Raw genomic sequence first — 12,320 nt, forward strand, 5'->3', positions numbered from 1 at the left:
CTCACCCCTCTGCTAGTAAATTTCCTGCTTCCTTCAAGGAGGTCACAGTAGGGACACAGCCCTCTCCTCCTGGATGGCATCCACAATTCACCCAGTTTCTAGGCATCCCATGTCCTCCCCTGGACCACAGCACAACCCCCTCACTGCCTCCAGTCTTGCCCTCTATAATTCATGCTCCACCTGGCCAGCAGAGGGATCTGCCTCTTAAATCAGCTCTAACCAGTAACCTACTCTGCTCAGAACCTTCCAGCAGCTTCCCAACACCTAGGAGATCCAGACTTAGCCTGATGTTCAAAGCCTTTCATCGCTGGGCCTCTACCTTTCCAGTCTCAAATCCCATCCTGCTCGCTCATGCTTGCTCGCTCTCTCTCTCTCTCTCTCTCTCTCTCCCTCCCTCCCTCCCTCCCTCCCTCCTTTCCAAACATTTATCTAGCACACTGGTCCCTCCCACTATCCAGAACTTAGACTGTATTATCCCACCTCTGACTCTTTCATCCCACTGTTTCCTTTCCCCATAATATGTGCCTTTCAAGTTCCTATTCATCTTCCAAGGCCCTGATTAAATGGCCCCTCCACTAAGAACCTTTCCCGGATCACCCCCTCCAGAATACTCTTCTCTCTTCCCTGTATTTCCACGTGGCAGAAGGAGCTTTTGTATGGATCCTCTTCCCAGGAAGGCTGACTGCTTCCAATCACACCCTACCCACGCCCATGGAATGGATCCAGCCCATCTATCCAGACAGCAAGCCCAGGGACACTGTACCAGCTCGACCCCTGGTTTCAGCTCAGATCACTGTTCGCTCACCCTTTCCTTCCCCATATTTCCTGCATTTTCCCCAGGCTATCCAACCAAGCAATGGCAAAGTGGGGTGAGGTCCCCTGATTCCCAGTCTAGGGTACTTTCCATTTCATGGGCTGCTTCTCCTCCTGGCCCTCCTCTCTTTTCCCTTCCCTGTTCCTTACTTAACATTTCGGAGGGAACACATCATTTGTTTAATTAAAAAGATGGCCCCAAGGCGAGGAGGTGGCTATGTGGGCATTTCACCATCTCAATGAAGTCAGCAGGACTAAGCTTTGCAGTTCCGCTGGGGGATGTTATCCCCACAGACCTGGTGGCAGGCTTGGGGGACACTTACCCAACCCCAACCAAGACCTTGCTTGCTAGGAGAGTCTCCATCACAAAAATCTAATGGTTCTTAATATACATCTAGGCTGTGCCACCAAGTCAGGAACTGGGATCCTGCAGGGGAAACTGGCCCAGAGAGTCTAGAGACCGCATCTGAACCAGGGGTGGGAGAAATGTTTGCAGAAGGTCAGACGAGACAACGTAGGGGCTGTCCACCTCGGGCTAATGTGGCCGAATGTGGCCTGGACATATCTGGGACCTTTGGCAAAGGACAAACTTTAATACTCCTGCAGGTGCTTGACAAGCAGTTTCAAAAGCTTTGCTGTCTCAGCAATCAGCAAACCAACTACCTGCAGGACGTCCATGAGCAAAGGCTGCTACCTGGTCCCAGGGACAGCCTTTACCACCAGGGCAGAGCAGGCAGCTAGTCAGGTTGACGATGCATAAACAGCGTGGGCCCAGAGTGTGCTGAGAGATCTCGCCCATGGGTAGGGGCCTGTTAGGGGCCTCCTGGGGGAGAGCTGCAAGGTGTTCAGGGGCAGGGAACACCTCCTTCAGTGGCCAGGTGGGCTCCGAGGAAACAGACTCATGTCTACTCTAGCTTGGGCTGGCCACTGGGCTCTGCTGAAACCTGGGACAGTTATGGTGGTTTGTTCTTTATAAAATATTCTTCCACACGATGCCCAGGAAGCCATCGAACACAGCAGCATAGGATGCACGTGCATCAAGGAGAGTTGACGTGGATTATTTCAGATACATGTGTGTGAGTAGCCACCATGCTAGCTTAGAAAGTAAGCCCACTGTACCATGTAGCGTGTGTTTTCCTCCATTGAATATCGACAGTTTTCTTGTAAATATTAAACAACACACACAAGACAGAATCCCCAGATGAGAGCCTGTGGTTTGTCCAGAACTTCCGAGTACTTGACCAGAGCCTAAGCCCCATGGATGCTCTCCAAGGAGAAGCAATGGGTTGTGACCCCTACTGCAGCCTCTGCACCTAGCGGGACACACTACGCGGCAGGTGCTCAGTAGGTGTGGTTCAAAGGATGAACGTAGCACTCAGCAGGCAACCTCTCTCTTAGTCCTGATGGCCATCCCCATTTTATAGACGGGGAACTGAGGCTCAGAGAAGTGGGGACTTTCCTGAGGCCACAGCCAGGGTGACACATAGCAGACTCTGAGCTGGTTCTGCTAACTCCAAGGCACGCGGATGCCTGAGTGATGCAGGGGGCTGGTTTCTTTGTGGGTGGGGAGCCCATAAAGTGGAGCTCTGGGCTCCCTCAGTCTCTTCAGAGATCTGGGTCCCAGGGCAACCAGGACTGGCTGGCCTCCCAGGGTGGGAAAAGGGCACCAAGCAGAAAGAACCAGACTGAAACTCCAAGAAGACACAAAAACTTTAATCACGCTGGACAAGCAGGGCAGGGTGCAGATGGGCTGGGAGTGGTTGCATAGCACCCGCCTTCCCACTTGGTCAGGCCGGGCTGCCATCACCAGCCACACAGCCATGGCTCCCTCGGCTGTGAGTGAGCACCAGAGACCACCACCAGACCCCTCTGCCCAAAGTCGGTATAAGCACCAATGGGTGGAGGCTGCCTCCTTCTGAGAAGAGGGTCAAGCCACGTGGGTGGGGGAAGAGGAAGGCCGGGGCTTGCCAGGCTTCCCCACCCTGGGAGTGGGAGAAGGTACAGAAAGCCTGATGTCCCTTACTTGGCCTGGGTCTCTCCCAATACCTCTCTTGGCAACATGGCTCAGAGGACGGTCCTCCTGACTGACCTGAAATTTTGCCTGCTTCAGTTCCCCAGACCTGCTGAGGGGTCCAAAGCTTGGTGCCTTCTGTCCTGGCCCATTGCCCAGTGCCGTTTCTAAAGGCAGCACCAAGCCAGAGAGACGCTGCTGGGCGTGAGCTGCCCACCAGGGCCTCAGCACCTTAAAGTTTGGAAAGCCAGGGGTATGGCACTGGCAAGAGGGGCCAAGGAGGGTCAGAGAGCACCTGGGGACAGACATCAGTGTCTACCAGTGGCTGGGAGCCTGGGAGAACTGAGGCCCATGCACCTTCGCCAGGACGGGCTGAGCGAGGCCTTGACGGAGTCCCGGGAGCAGGGCGGGAGGGGGTGAAGAAGTCCTCGCAGGTGCTCATATGAGCCCTGTGGGCCTGTATGGGTCTGTGCTCCCTTCCACAGGGGCCCCCTTCACTCCCAAATGCCCCCGAGCCCCTGGGTCCTCTCCTCACAGCACCCTTGCCCTGACCAAGGCCATCAGAGGTCTGCTTTAATGATGGACATTGGTCAGGAAGGAGAGGAGTAGGCAGGGAACACTCCCCACCTCGAGGACCCTGTCCCATCAGCCTTGGGGAGTGGTGGGGAATGAAAGGCCAGAGTCTGAACTCCCAGAACCCAGACGTATGTGATGAGTCCCATGCGTTTCTCCGCGTCAGGCTCAGAAACCTTCCGCGTCAGGCTCAGAAACCTTCCGCATCTCCCCACCCCAGCTGGACTGCACTCTCTCCAGAGCCGGACCTGCCTTCGATTCACCCCCAGCTTTCCCGGGGCCTGGCACAGAGTGAGCGCCCGGCGAGTGTTGGGTGTAGAATAAGTGAGCATCAGCTGCACAGATAGGGGTGCAGAAGGGAGTGAGAAGGGGGAGGGGCGAGACAGAGAAATGAGAAAATTTAAGGATGTTGGGAAGATTCTAGAATGCTTGGAGGATTCCAGAATGTTCAGGAAGTACTAGAATGTTGTGAAAGAACCAGAGTCCAGTTACTCCAATGGGTTCCACAGACCAGCAGCATCCGCGTCACCCAGAAACCCATTAGAAGTGCAGGATCCCGGGCCCGCCCCAAGCCTGCTGGATCAGAATCTGCATTTCAGCATGATCCTCAAAGGATTCATACGCATATTCTCAAAACCAGTTTGAGAAGCACTGGTCTAAAAGGCTGGGAAAGTTCTAGAATGTTTAGGTTCCACCGCCACTTAAAATGCATCCAAGAGAGGAGACGGGCAGAAACAGACTGCGAGGGAAGGAAAGAAGAGGGGACTTCAGGAACGCCAGGCCCCGCGCGGCCCCCTTTACAGGGGCGCGCACCGAGGCCCTGTGGGGGATGGGACGTGCCCACGGCCCCCCTGCACCAGGGCTGCCCGCCGGAGGCACTAATCATCCTCGGGCTTGATGAGGTGGCCGCTGAAGGTGATATAGGTGTCGACGTCATCGCTGTATACCGCATTCTCACGCTCGCGCTTGAAGAGCCGCGCCCAGACGCGGTCCCCCGGCTCCAGCGCCAGCATCACGCTCTGGCTCTGCATGATGCTGCGGTCGCTGGGCTGCGCGTACAGGATGACGGCCGCCTCCTCGTTGTGCACAACGTGCACGTAGGTCTCCTTGAAGTTCCAGCTGTGCACGTTGAGGCTGAAGAAGTAGAGCCCGCGCAGGGGGGCGACAAAGTGGCCGGCGGCCAGGTCGAAGTGCCCATCCGGGTTGACGAAGACCGTATCGAAGAGCAGCGGCTGGAAGCCCTCGCTGCTGTGCAGGGCCGTCTTGCGGCCCACCGAAAAGGCAGAGAAGCGCATCTGGCACGGGCCGCCCGGGCTGCCCGCCTGCCCCTTGGCGCCTTTGGTGCCCTGCGGACCGCGCTCACCCCGGGGACCCTCCCTGCCCAGCTTCCCAGGCGTGCCCAGCAGGCCCCGGTCCCCTTTGTCACCTGTGGGAACAAGAAGGGAAGGAGTGAGGTGGGGCACCCAGGCCTGAACCAAGGGGGCACCTACACTTGTTTGCAGAGGGCTCTGCTCGGAGAAGGAGCAGCGGGTACTGAGCACCTACTGCACGCCAGGTATCGCCAACCTGAACGCCCCTCTGAAGACACCATGACCATCCCACTCTGAGAGGTAGTAAATGACCGGCCCAGGGTCACGGAGCTCAGGAGCAGGAGAGGCAGGACTTCAACCACGGCCTGTTTCCACACCTGTGCCTGATCCCCTCCTCCGGCAGTGAAGGTCCCACTGTGGGCTCAGGAAGGCCAGCCCCAGCCATGGGGGATGGGGATGGGGTGGGGGGAGTCACTACACCCAGCCAGGCTCTAATGAGATGTGGGGAGTAGCAGGATGCGCTTTGCGTTTCTGACCCAGAAAAAGAATCAAGGAAAATACCTCTGCCCCCTCCCCCAGGAAAACACCCCAGTGAGGAGTCAGGCAGCCTTTGGCTGACATTACACCCCACTGTGTGACCTGGGCCATTTCGTGGCTGAGGTCTTGGTTCTTTTAACTATATCTTGAAAAAGATCGCGCCCACGCGCAGGGCCCTCTGCCTGGCTCAACCCTCCGCTCCCAGCACAGCCCCCACCACTGACCCCGGCTTCTCCTGCTTCCTCCACCTCACCTTTCCCAGCCCAGGGAGATACCCCCCCATGCCCTGCCTGTCCCCCCACCAGGCCAGTCCAGCTCGAGCCCCGTATGAGTACTCACCCTTCAGGATGGTGATGTTGACATATGGCCTGACCTCAGGCATCACATATGGGAGGATGGACGGTGAGGCCGAGGACACATCTGCAGCATCAGCAGGGGCTGGAAGTTCCTCAGAGTCACAGCACCGTTGGCAGTGCCCAGGGGAACTGGAGGCTACAGCTTCCCCAGAGGTGGGCTCCTCAGTGGGGACCCCAAAAACCCAGAGAGGAAGAAGGAGCACTGCCCAGAGGAGGTGCGGGACAGCCATCCCCATGGCGATCTGGAGCAGGGAAAGAGGGACAGAAACCATATTTAACTTAACATCTCCACGGTGCCCGGGGCCAGCGTGGATGCTGCCACCCTCAGCAAGTGTGCTTCTGACATAACTCAGGGAGAGAGTGTCACTGCCCCCATTTAGCAAACAAGAACACTGAGGTCTACGGAGGGGAGCAAGTTCTCCAAGGTCCCAGAGACTTATGGCAAGGCAGAGCCTGGAGCCTGAGTGTCCCAGAAGGAACCCAGTCCCTGGAGGCTCTGCCACACGAGGGACCGGAAGGAGGAAGCCCCTCTGAAGAGAGCCACAGCCAAGAGCAGAGAAGGGTCCCAGGAGGCCTTTGCTGGGGTGGGTGAGGAAGACGCCCCGGCTTCCCTGCATCATAACCACTGAGACTGTCCTCACATCTCCCTCTGGCTTCTTTTCCTGCCATGGACTCCACCATGTTCAACAAGCACCCAGCACTGGTGCCGCGTGAGAGAGGTCAATGGGCCCTTGGGACAAACACAAAGTATTCTGCACATAAGCATCATGGTCCTGGCAAGGGAAACGAGAAAGTTCATTTATTCTAGCAGACAGGTAGTGACCATCTGCCAGAGAAAACGCAGGGCGTTCTGCATGGCGTTAGTATTGTATTGCTGACAAGCCTGGAATAGGTATGCTGAGTTGTAGGCTGCAGGCCACTGCTGGCCTATATAATGCCTTTGTGCAAGGAAGAGGAAGGCACCCCTCAGAACAGACAAATTAGAAACAAAAGAGAAAGCACCACAGAAGCCGAGGAGCTCTGCAAGGGCTGGTATCAGCCCACCTCCCCGCTTGGCATCTTTGTGCAGTCGATGACATATACAACTCCACCTTCCAGCAGAATCCCTCCTTGCAGGGAAGGCCCAGGAGCGTTAATTCATTGGACAGTGGTCGTGTCAATCATCTTAGGTCTGCCAATCAGCTGCCAAGGAGGTAAATTAGAATTAAGAGGCAGGACTAGGAGGTCTGGAAAATTCAAAAAGTCCAAGGGTTTATGAAGATCTCTTTTGGCCTTGGCCAAAGAAAGGATCCAGAGTTCCTGGAGAGGGGCAGGAAGTAGCCTGGACACCAGCTGCTGGAGACAGGCCGGGGGCTGGGTGGGCAGGAAGCTGGGCAGAGAGCCTTTGAGGTGGTGGCTGTGTTTGGGGGCTGGTGTCGAGTTATCTCAGGATCAGAAACTCGGCTTTTGAAACCAGACTGGTTTTTACACTTCTGGCGTTTCTTTGTTTATTTCCTTTTTGTTCTCCTTTAACATTTAGTACAATTCAAAAATATTTTTCTGTGGTTAATACATGTAGAAGGTAAAATTATTATTGTTTTAAATGCCATCCTATCTCTGCTGAGCACTGTGGTAAGAGCTCGGTTTTAAAGGGACAGGAGTACCCTCCCCCCCCCCAGTACCTCCCCCTCCCTGGGGCTGGGTCGTAGCAGAAGGGGGGGGCAGGGCAGGCAGCCCCAGGAGCCATCACTCCGTCCTGCTGGTGACCAGTTCCCAAGCCCTCTCTCCTCACCTTGGTCCTGTTTCCTGGTTCTGCTCATAAGGCAAGTCAAAACCTCATATGTCAACATCCCCTCAGTCCAAGATTAACACCCGCGCTTTTTTTTTGTAAATTACACATCCCAGTGGTGTTGAGAAAAGCAAAAATCATCTTTTTCCTGGTCAGAATATGACCTCATGGGAAAAGCTGACGCCTTAGAGACAGACCTGAGATCCCAGAATACTTTACAAGCTGTGTGACCTAGGGCTAGTGGCTTAACCTCTCTGGGCTTCCTGCTCCTTGACACTTACAAGGAAATGACAATACCACTCTCCCTGGTTGTTTGGAAAGATTTAAATGCAGGGAAGGTGCTTGACTTGTAAAAGACTCTAAATAAAAAATTTGTTCCATCCTCCAGCCAACACGGCCGGTGCCTGCCCCGGGTGGTGAGGGAGCTAGGAAGAGCAGAGCTGCTCCCAGAGGACTGGCTCAGTTTGGGGACTTTTCTGTTAGTCACACGGGAATCAAAAGCTCTGAGACATGAACCGTGATGGGGGGTGGGGGTGGGGGGGTTACAGGAAGCAGGAAGCGAAGCAGCCTTTAACAAAAGTAACAATTAGGACACAGCCAGGATCGCGGACAGGCAGACTAGCCATGGGGGAGAGTGCCAGACAGGGATTCAGTGTAAGGACCATGCCATTGGGGGTGATTTGGGGATCCTTGATGTCTCTACTTGAGAGCTGGGACCTCTTTGGGGTGGGAGGAGGGGCCAAGCACTGCTGAGCTGAGTTGGTGTGTGTCCCAGCAGCAGCGGGCACAAGCCAGGAGCAGCTGAGAGCAGCCCTTCACCAGAGGCTAAGGTCTCAGTCACAGGAAGGAATGCGGAGGGGAGAGCCCAGAGGGCCTAGCCAGGGTCAGAGGGATAATGCAGGGCCAGAGGTGTGTCCAGGAAGAGAGGAGGGAGGAGAGGAATTCCAGGCTCTGACCCCAGCCTCCTCCGCCCTGCCTGCCCGCCGTGGGAATTGCAGGACCTCCCATCACTCACCCTGTGTCCTGCAGCCTTGCACAGCGGCTCACGGACCCCGGGCCTCGGGGCAGCCTCTGGATCCTTGGCCCATGTCTGCAATAATAAGTTACTGCTGGCCCAGACCCCCAGGCCCAGCCGAGGAGGGAGGGAGTAAGGGATGGAGGCCGGGCAAGAGGGTGGGAGGGCGGAGGGAGAGAGCTGAGCTGGCTTCCCACTTTCCCTCCTCCCCGCTCCCTCCCCTCCAGCCGCTGGGTTCTGCCGAGATCAAGGGAGCTCTGGATTTCCTCGGCTTAACTCTTTGGTGGTCCTGTGGGGTCTCGTTTTGATTCAGAGGCCCAGTAAATTCAGAGCCAGAGGGATCTGAGGCCCCTAAAGTGCTGGCTGGGAAATTGAGGTGGAGAAGGGGAGGGGCAAGAACCCCATGAATTGCTCAGGAAGGGGGAGGCAGTGCTGGAATCCTGCTATATGGCAGGGGTGTTGGGGTGGGATGGGGTGTGGGGGTGGAGAGTGGAGAGGGCACAGGCTCCAGCCCAGCAGCCTCAGGTTCAGATCGTGGTACTGCCACCTGATAGTGACACCCCAGGTGTCTGTAGAGCTCTGGCCCCCAGCCCCATCCCTGCCAGTCACGGGAGGCTCAGTACGATTTTGCCTTGTTGAGTAGAGGTATTATCTCCTCAGGTATCAAGTAAGGGTAGCAGCCAGGTCAAAACCCCCACCCCAATGGTTGCCAGTCCTCCTCCTTTGCCTGGAATCACGCCATGATTAATTCATCCTCCTGGTCTTCTAGCACCAATCCCTCCGTGCCAATGACCCCAAGAAGTTCACAGCAGGAAGCCTGTCTAGTGTGCCCCTGGGCCTGGGCAGCGTTGGCAGCATCCTGCCTTAGCTTCCTCTGGTTAGGCCGTGGGAGGTTTAGCAAAGCTGCAGCCCTGGTTCTCTGCAGCCAGAGACCCCTGTGCAAAGACTGTCAAATGCCTCTTGCTCTCCAGCAGCCTCTCATTCTACATTTGTTGAGTATTTCCTGTCTGGACCAGGCCTCTACTTTGCAGGGCTTCGGGTACCCAAAGAGTCTTTACATCCACTATTTCAATGAATCCCACCCCACCTTTGGGAAAGGGAGTTGATGTGACTTGTCCAAGGTCACACAGCTAGTGAAGAGGAACCACAACCCTACAGAATGGAAGCGTTCGCCATCCCTCTCGACTTCCCACGATGGCACAGTGGGCGTGGTTGTGGGCAAAGGCTACAGTTCAGGGTCTATGCCCTGGGAAGAGAGAGATGGTAACATTATCACCCTCAGGAGGCACAGGCATAGAGACCTGAGCGGGATTTAGTAAAATCTGGGACTTTGGGCACTAAACCTAGCCGGTCCCCACTCACAGTTGGACAAGGTCCCCGCTCACAGTTGGACAAGCCGTGGAGGATGGAACAGTGCCTGGGCTATGTGTCCTTAACCAGCTCTCATATCTGGGGCTGTTGTCCTATTAGTCCTGTTAGATAATCAAAGCGGCAGAATATCGAGGCCTGGAAAGACCCTTAGAGATGATCTAATTCAACTCCTTAATCCGTCCCACAGGGACAGTGTGACCCAGGGAGGGCAAGTCTTTGGCTCAAGGTCATAGTAGATGGGAATCGAAGCTGGGATAAGAGCCAAACTCTCCCACTTTCTAGCTTTGTGCTGTGCCCCGTTCCCCCGCCCCAGCTCACTTGGAGCTACCCCCCCTGCCCCATGTATTTAGGGTTCCAAGGGACCCCAAAGGCAAGCAAATGGAAAGACCATGGCTGCTGGGAAAACTGTCGGGTCCACACTGGCTGTGTCCTCTACATGGCCCTGCCCCAGGCAGCATTCCCAGGGCTCAGAGCCAGGGCTACAGAGGCAAGGAGCCAAGGGGAGCCACCCTCCCCTTCTCCCCACTCTGCTGCTACCAGGAAAAGGGCTGAGTCAGCAGCACTAGAGAGGGAGACAGCTGGCTGCCTCCGAGTTCTCTGGCTTAGCAAGCCTAGCATCTGAGGAATGGGGGAAGGGAAGGGAAGATGGATGGAGGATGAGGAGAAGCAGGACGGGGACACAGGAATGGTTTCGTCAGGGTCTATCACGTGGCCAGCCAGCACTGTGCTTCCTGAGGTACTCAAGAGCCCCCCTACAGGGAAGGCTGCTCACCTCACCTGACAGGTGAGGAGGCTGAGCCCTGGGACGACATCTGGCTCATCGGGTTCTAGGGCCAGCTCCTCTGGCCCCCAGACACATCAAGGGCTCAGAAAAAGGCCCCTTGTCCCCCTGGGTCCAGGGCAGCTGGCTGGAGGCAGGGCAGACAAGTGACCAAGACTCAGAAACATTATACTTTAATACTTTTCCTCCCACTCTTTCACAGGCTTAAAATCCGTCCATCTGTGCATCATGGTCTCCCAGCCATCTCTACAAGCTCCCCAGCAGGCTGGGTACCTTGGAGACAGAGCTCCAGCCCTGAGGCAAACAACACTGGCTGATGTCTCCGCCCCACCTCCGTCTCAGGAGTCATGTCTCCCTATCTCTGAGCCCTGGTGTCTCCAGGTATGAGGGACATGAGGCGGCAAAGGCCATCTGGCAGCCTGGCAGGTCACCCAATGGGCATACTCTATACCGGCTATCCATCAGTGCTTCTCCCTGATTAACGCCTGAATATGGTGAGGGCATGAACCCATTCCCCCCATGCACACAAATGAGGAAAATGAGGCACAGACTCACTGACTCTCAGAACTGAGCTCCTCCCCACATCCTCCTTCCAGCCCAGGGCTAGGAAAAGGTATACCAATAGTGATATTTAGGGCTTACAAAGCCCCCCGAACCCTACATGTATTTAAAAAATAACATGTGTGCCCGTCAAAAAGTGAGAGAACAAAAAACAGGATCCCCATTCACTACAGCTGTGCAAGTAGTGAATGGCAAATCACAGATCCAGTTGTTCAAGTACAGTAACCAATTAAGAAACTAAACAAAGGAAACCGTGAGCGCCACCTACTGGGCAGAGCCATGGCGCCTGGAGGCCTGCGATGCCTTCATCCCCCCCAGTAACCCCACCCCTCCCCCCGCAGCCTACGATTCTCCCCACTGGTGGCCACGAAGGACATAAATTCGTCCCACCCAAGTTCGCCAGGGCTCCTCTCATCTGAGAGTGGCTGGGATTCATTTCCCGACGCCGTACAGATCAGCCGGCCTTGGGCAAACGGTCGACGCCGTTTCTAGGGGGCTGGTGAGAGATGTGTTCTCTGACCGAGCAGGAGTCCACTGGTCCTGTCTACTTTTCCCACTATTTTTTTTTTTCTAACTTCCCTGGCTCGGTGTCACCATCGGAATTGCAGAGAATATCTGCATAGGGACCCCGTCCAAACTCCAAATTAAAAGTCTGCGCAGCACCTTTCGGCCACAACAGGACGGGTGAGCCCCTGGGGGAATCTTCTGTTCCTTCCTCTCAGCCCCTTGCTTTCATTTTCGCTGGGGGCTCACAACTGGGGACGCAGGAGCTACAGAAGCTTGTCCGGGCTCACTCCCCGATCTTGCCCCTTAGCCTTTTCCTCGTTCCCTCCCTTCTCCTGCGGGAACTCTAACAGCTCAACTGAACTCTCCTAACTCGTCCCCCATGTGTCCACTCCTCATTTCTCGATTGGCTCTGGGACACCAGAACAATCTCAGAGTGACCCAAGTATAGCTCAGAGCTGAGCACCGGGCGGGCCAGTCCCGAATGCATCGGGTTCCCTGGCTGTGTCCCCTACAGTGTGGGACTTCAAGGTAGTTTTCCCCCCGAAAAGCTAGCCTTCTGTTGCTATCCCTGAATTTCTGTGTCTCTCTGTCTCTCTCCCTTGGAGCCGCAGGTAAATCGCTGTGCAGGCTTGGGGCAGTGACAGGGCCCAGACCCATGCCGCCATTCCAACTCTGGCAGCAGTGGGTCCAGGACCCCCACCTGCATCCCCCTTGTTG

At 55.8% G+C, this 12,320-nt stretch overlaps 1 protein-coding gene across 1 annotated transcript; it reads right to left on the reverse strand.

Annotated features, from left to right (window-relative positions):
- Positions 1-2,505: 2,505 nt before the first annotated feature.
- C1QTNF6 (C1q and TNF related 6) lies at positions 2,506-8,548 on the reverse strand. The gene is made up of 3 exons (XM_011387499.2): positions 8,384-8,548; positions 5,584-5,842; positions 2,506-4,823 (listed from the first exon to the last, which is right to left on the reverse strand). Exons 2-3 carry the CDS (start codon positions 5,834-5,836, stop codon positions 4,276-4,278), a joined length of 801 nt encoding a protein of 266 aa, XP_011385801.1. The 5' UTR covers positions 5,837-5,842; positions 8,384-8,548; the 3' UTR covers positions 2,506-4,275.
- Between the last annotated feature and the right edge of the window lie 3,772 nt (positions 8,549-12,320).

The sequence above is a fragment of the Pteropus vampyrus genome, unplaced genomic scaffold (genome assembly GCF_000151845.1).
Source record: "Pteropus vampyrus isolate Shadow unplaced genomic scaffold, Pvam_2.0 Scaffold16, whole genome shotgun sequence".
Classification (NCBI taxonomy): domain Eukaryota; kingdom Metazoa; phylum Chordata; class Mammalia; order Chiroptera; family Pteropodidae; genus Pteropus; species Pteropus vampyrus.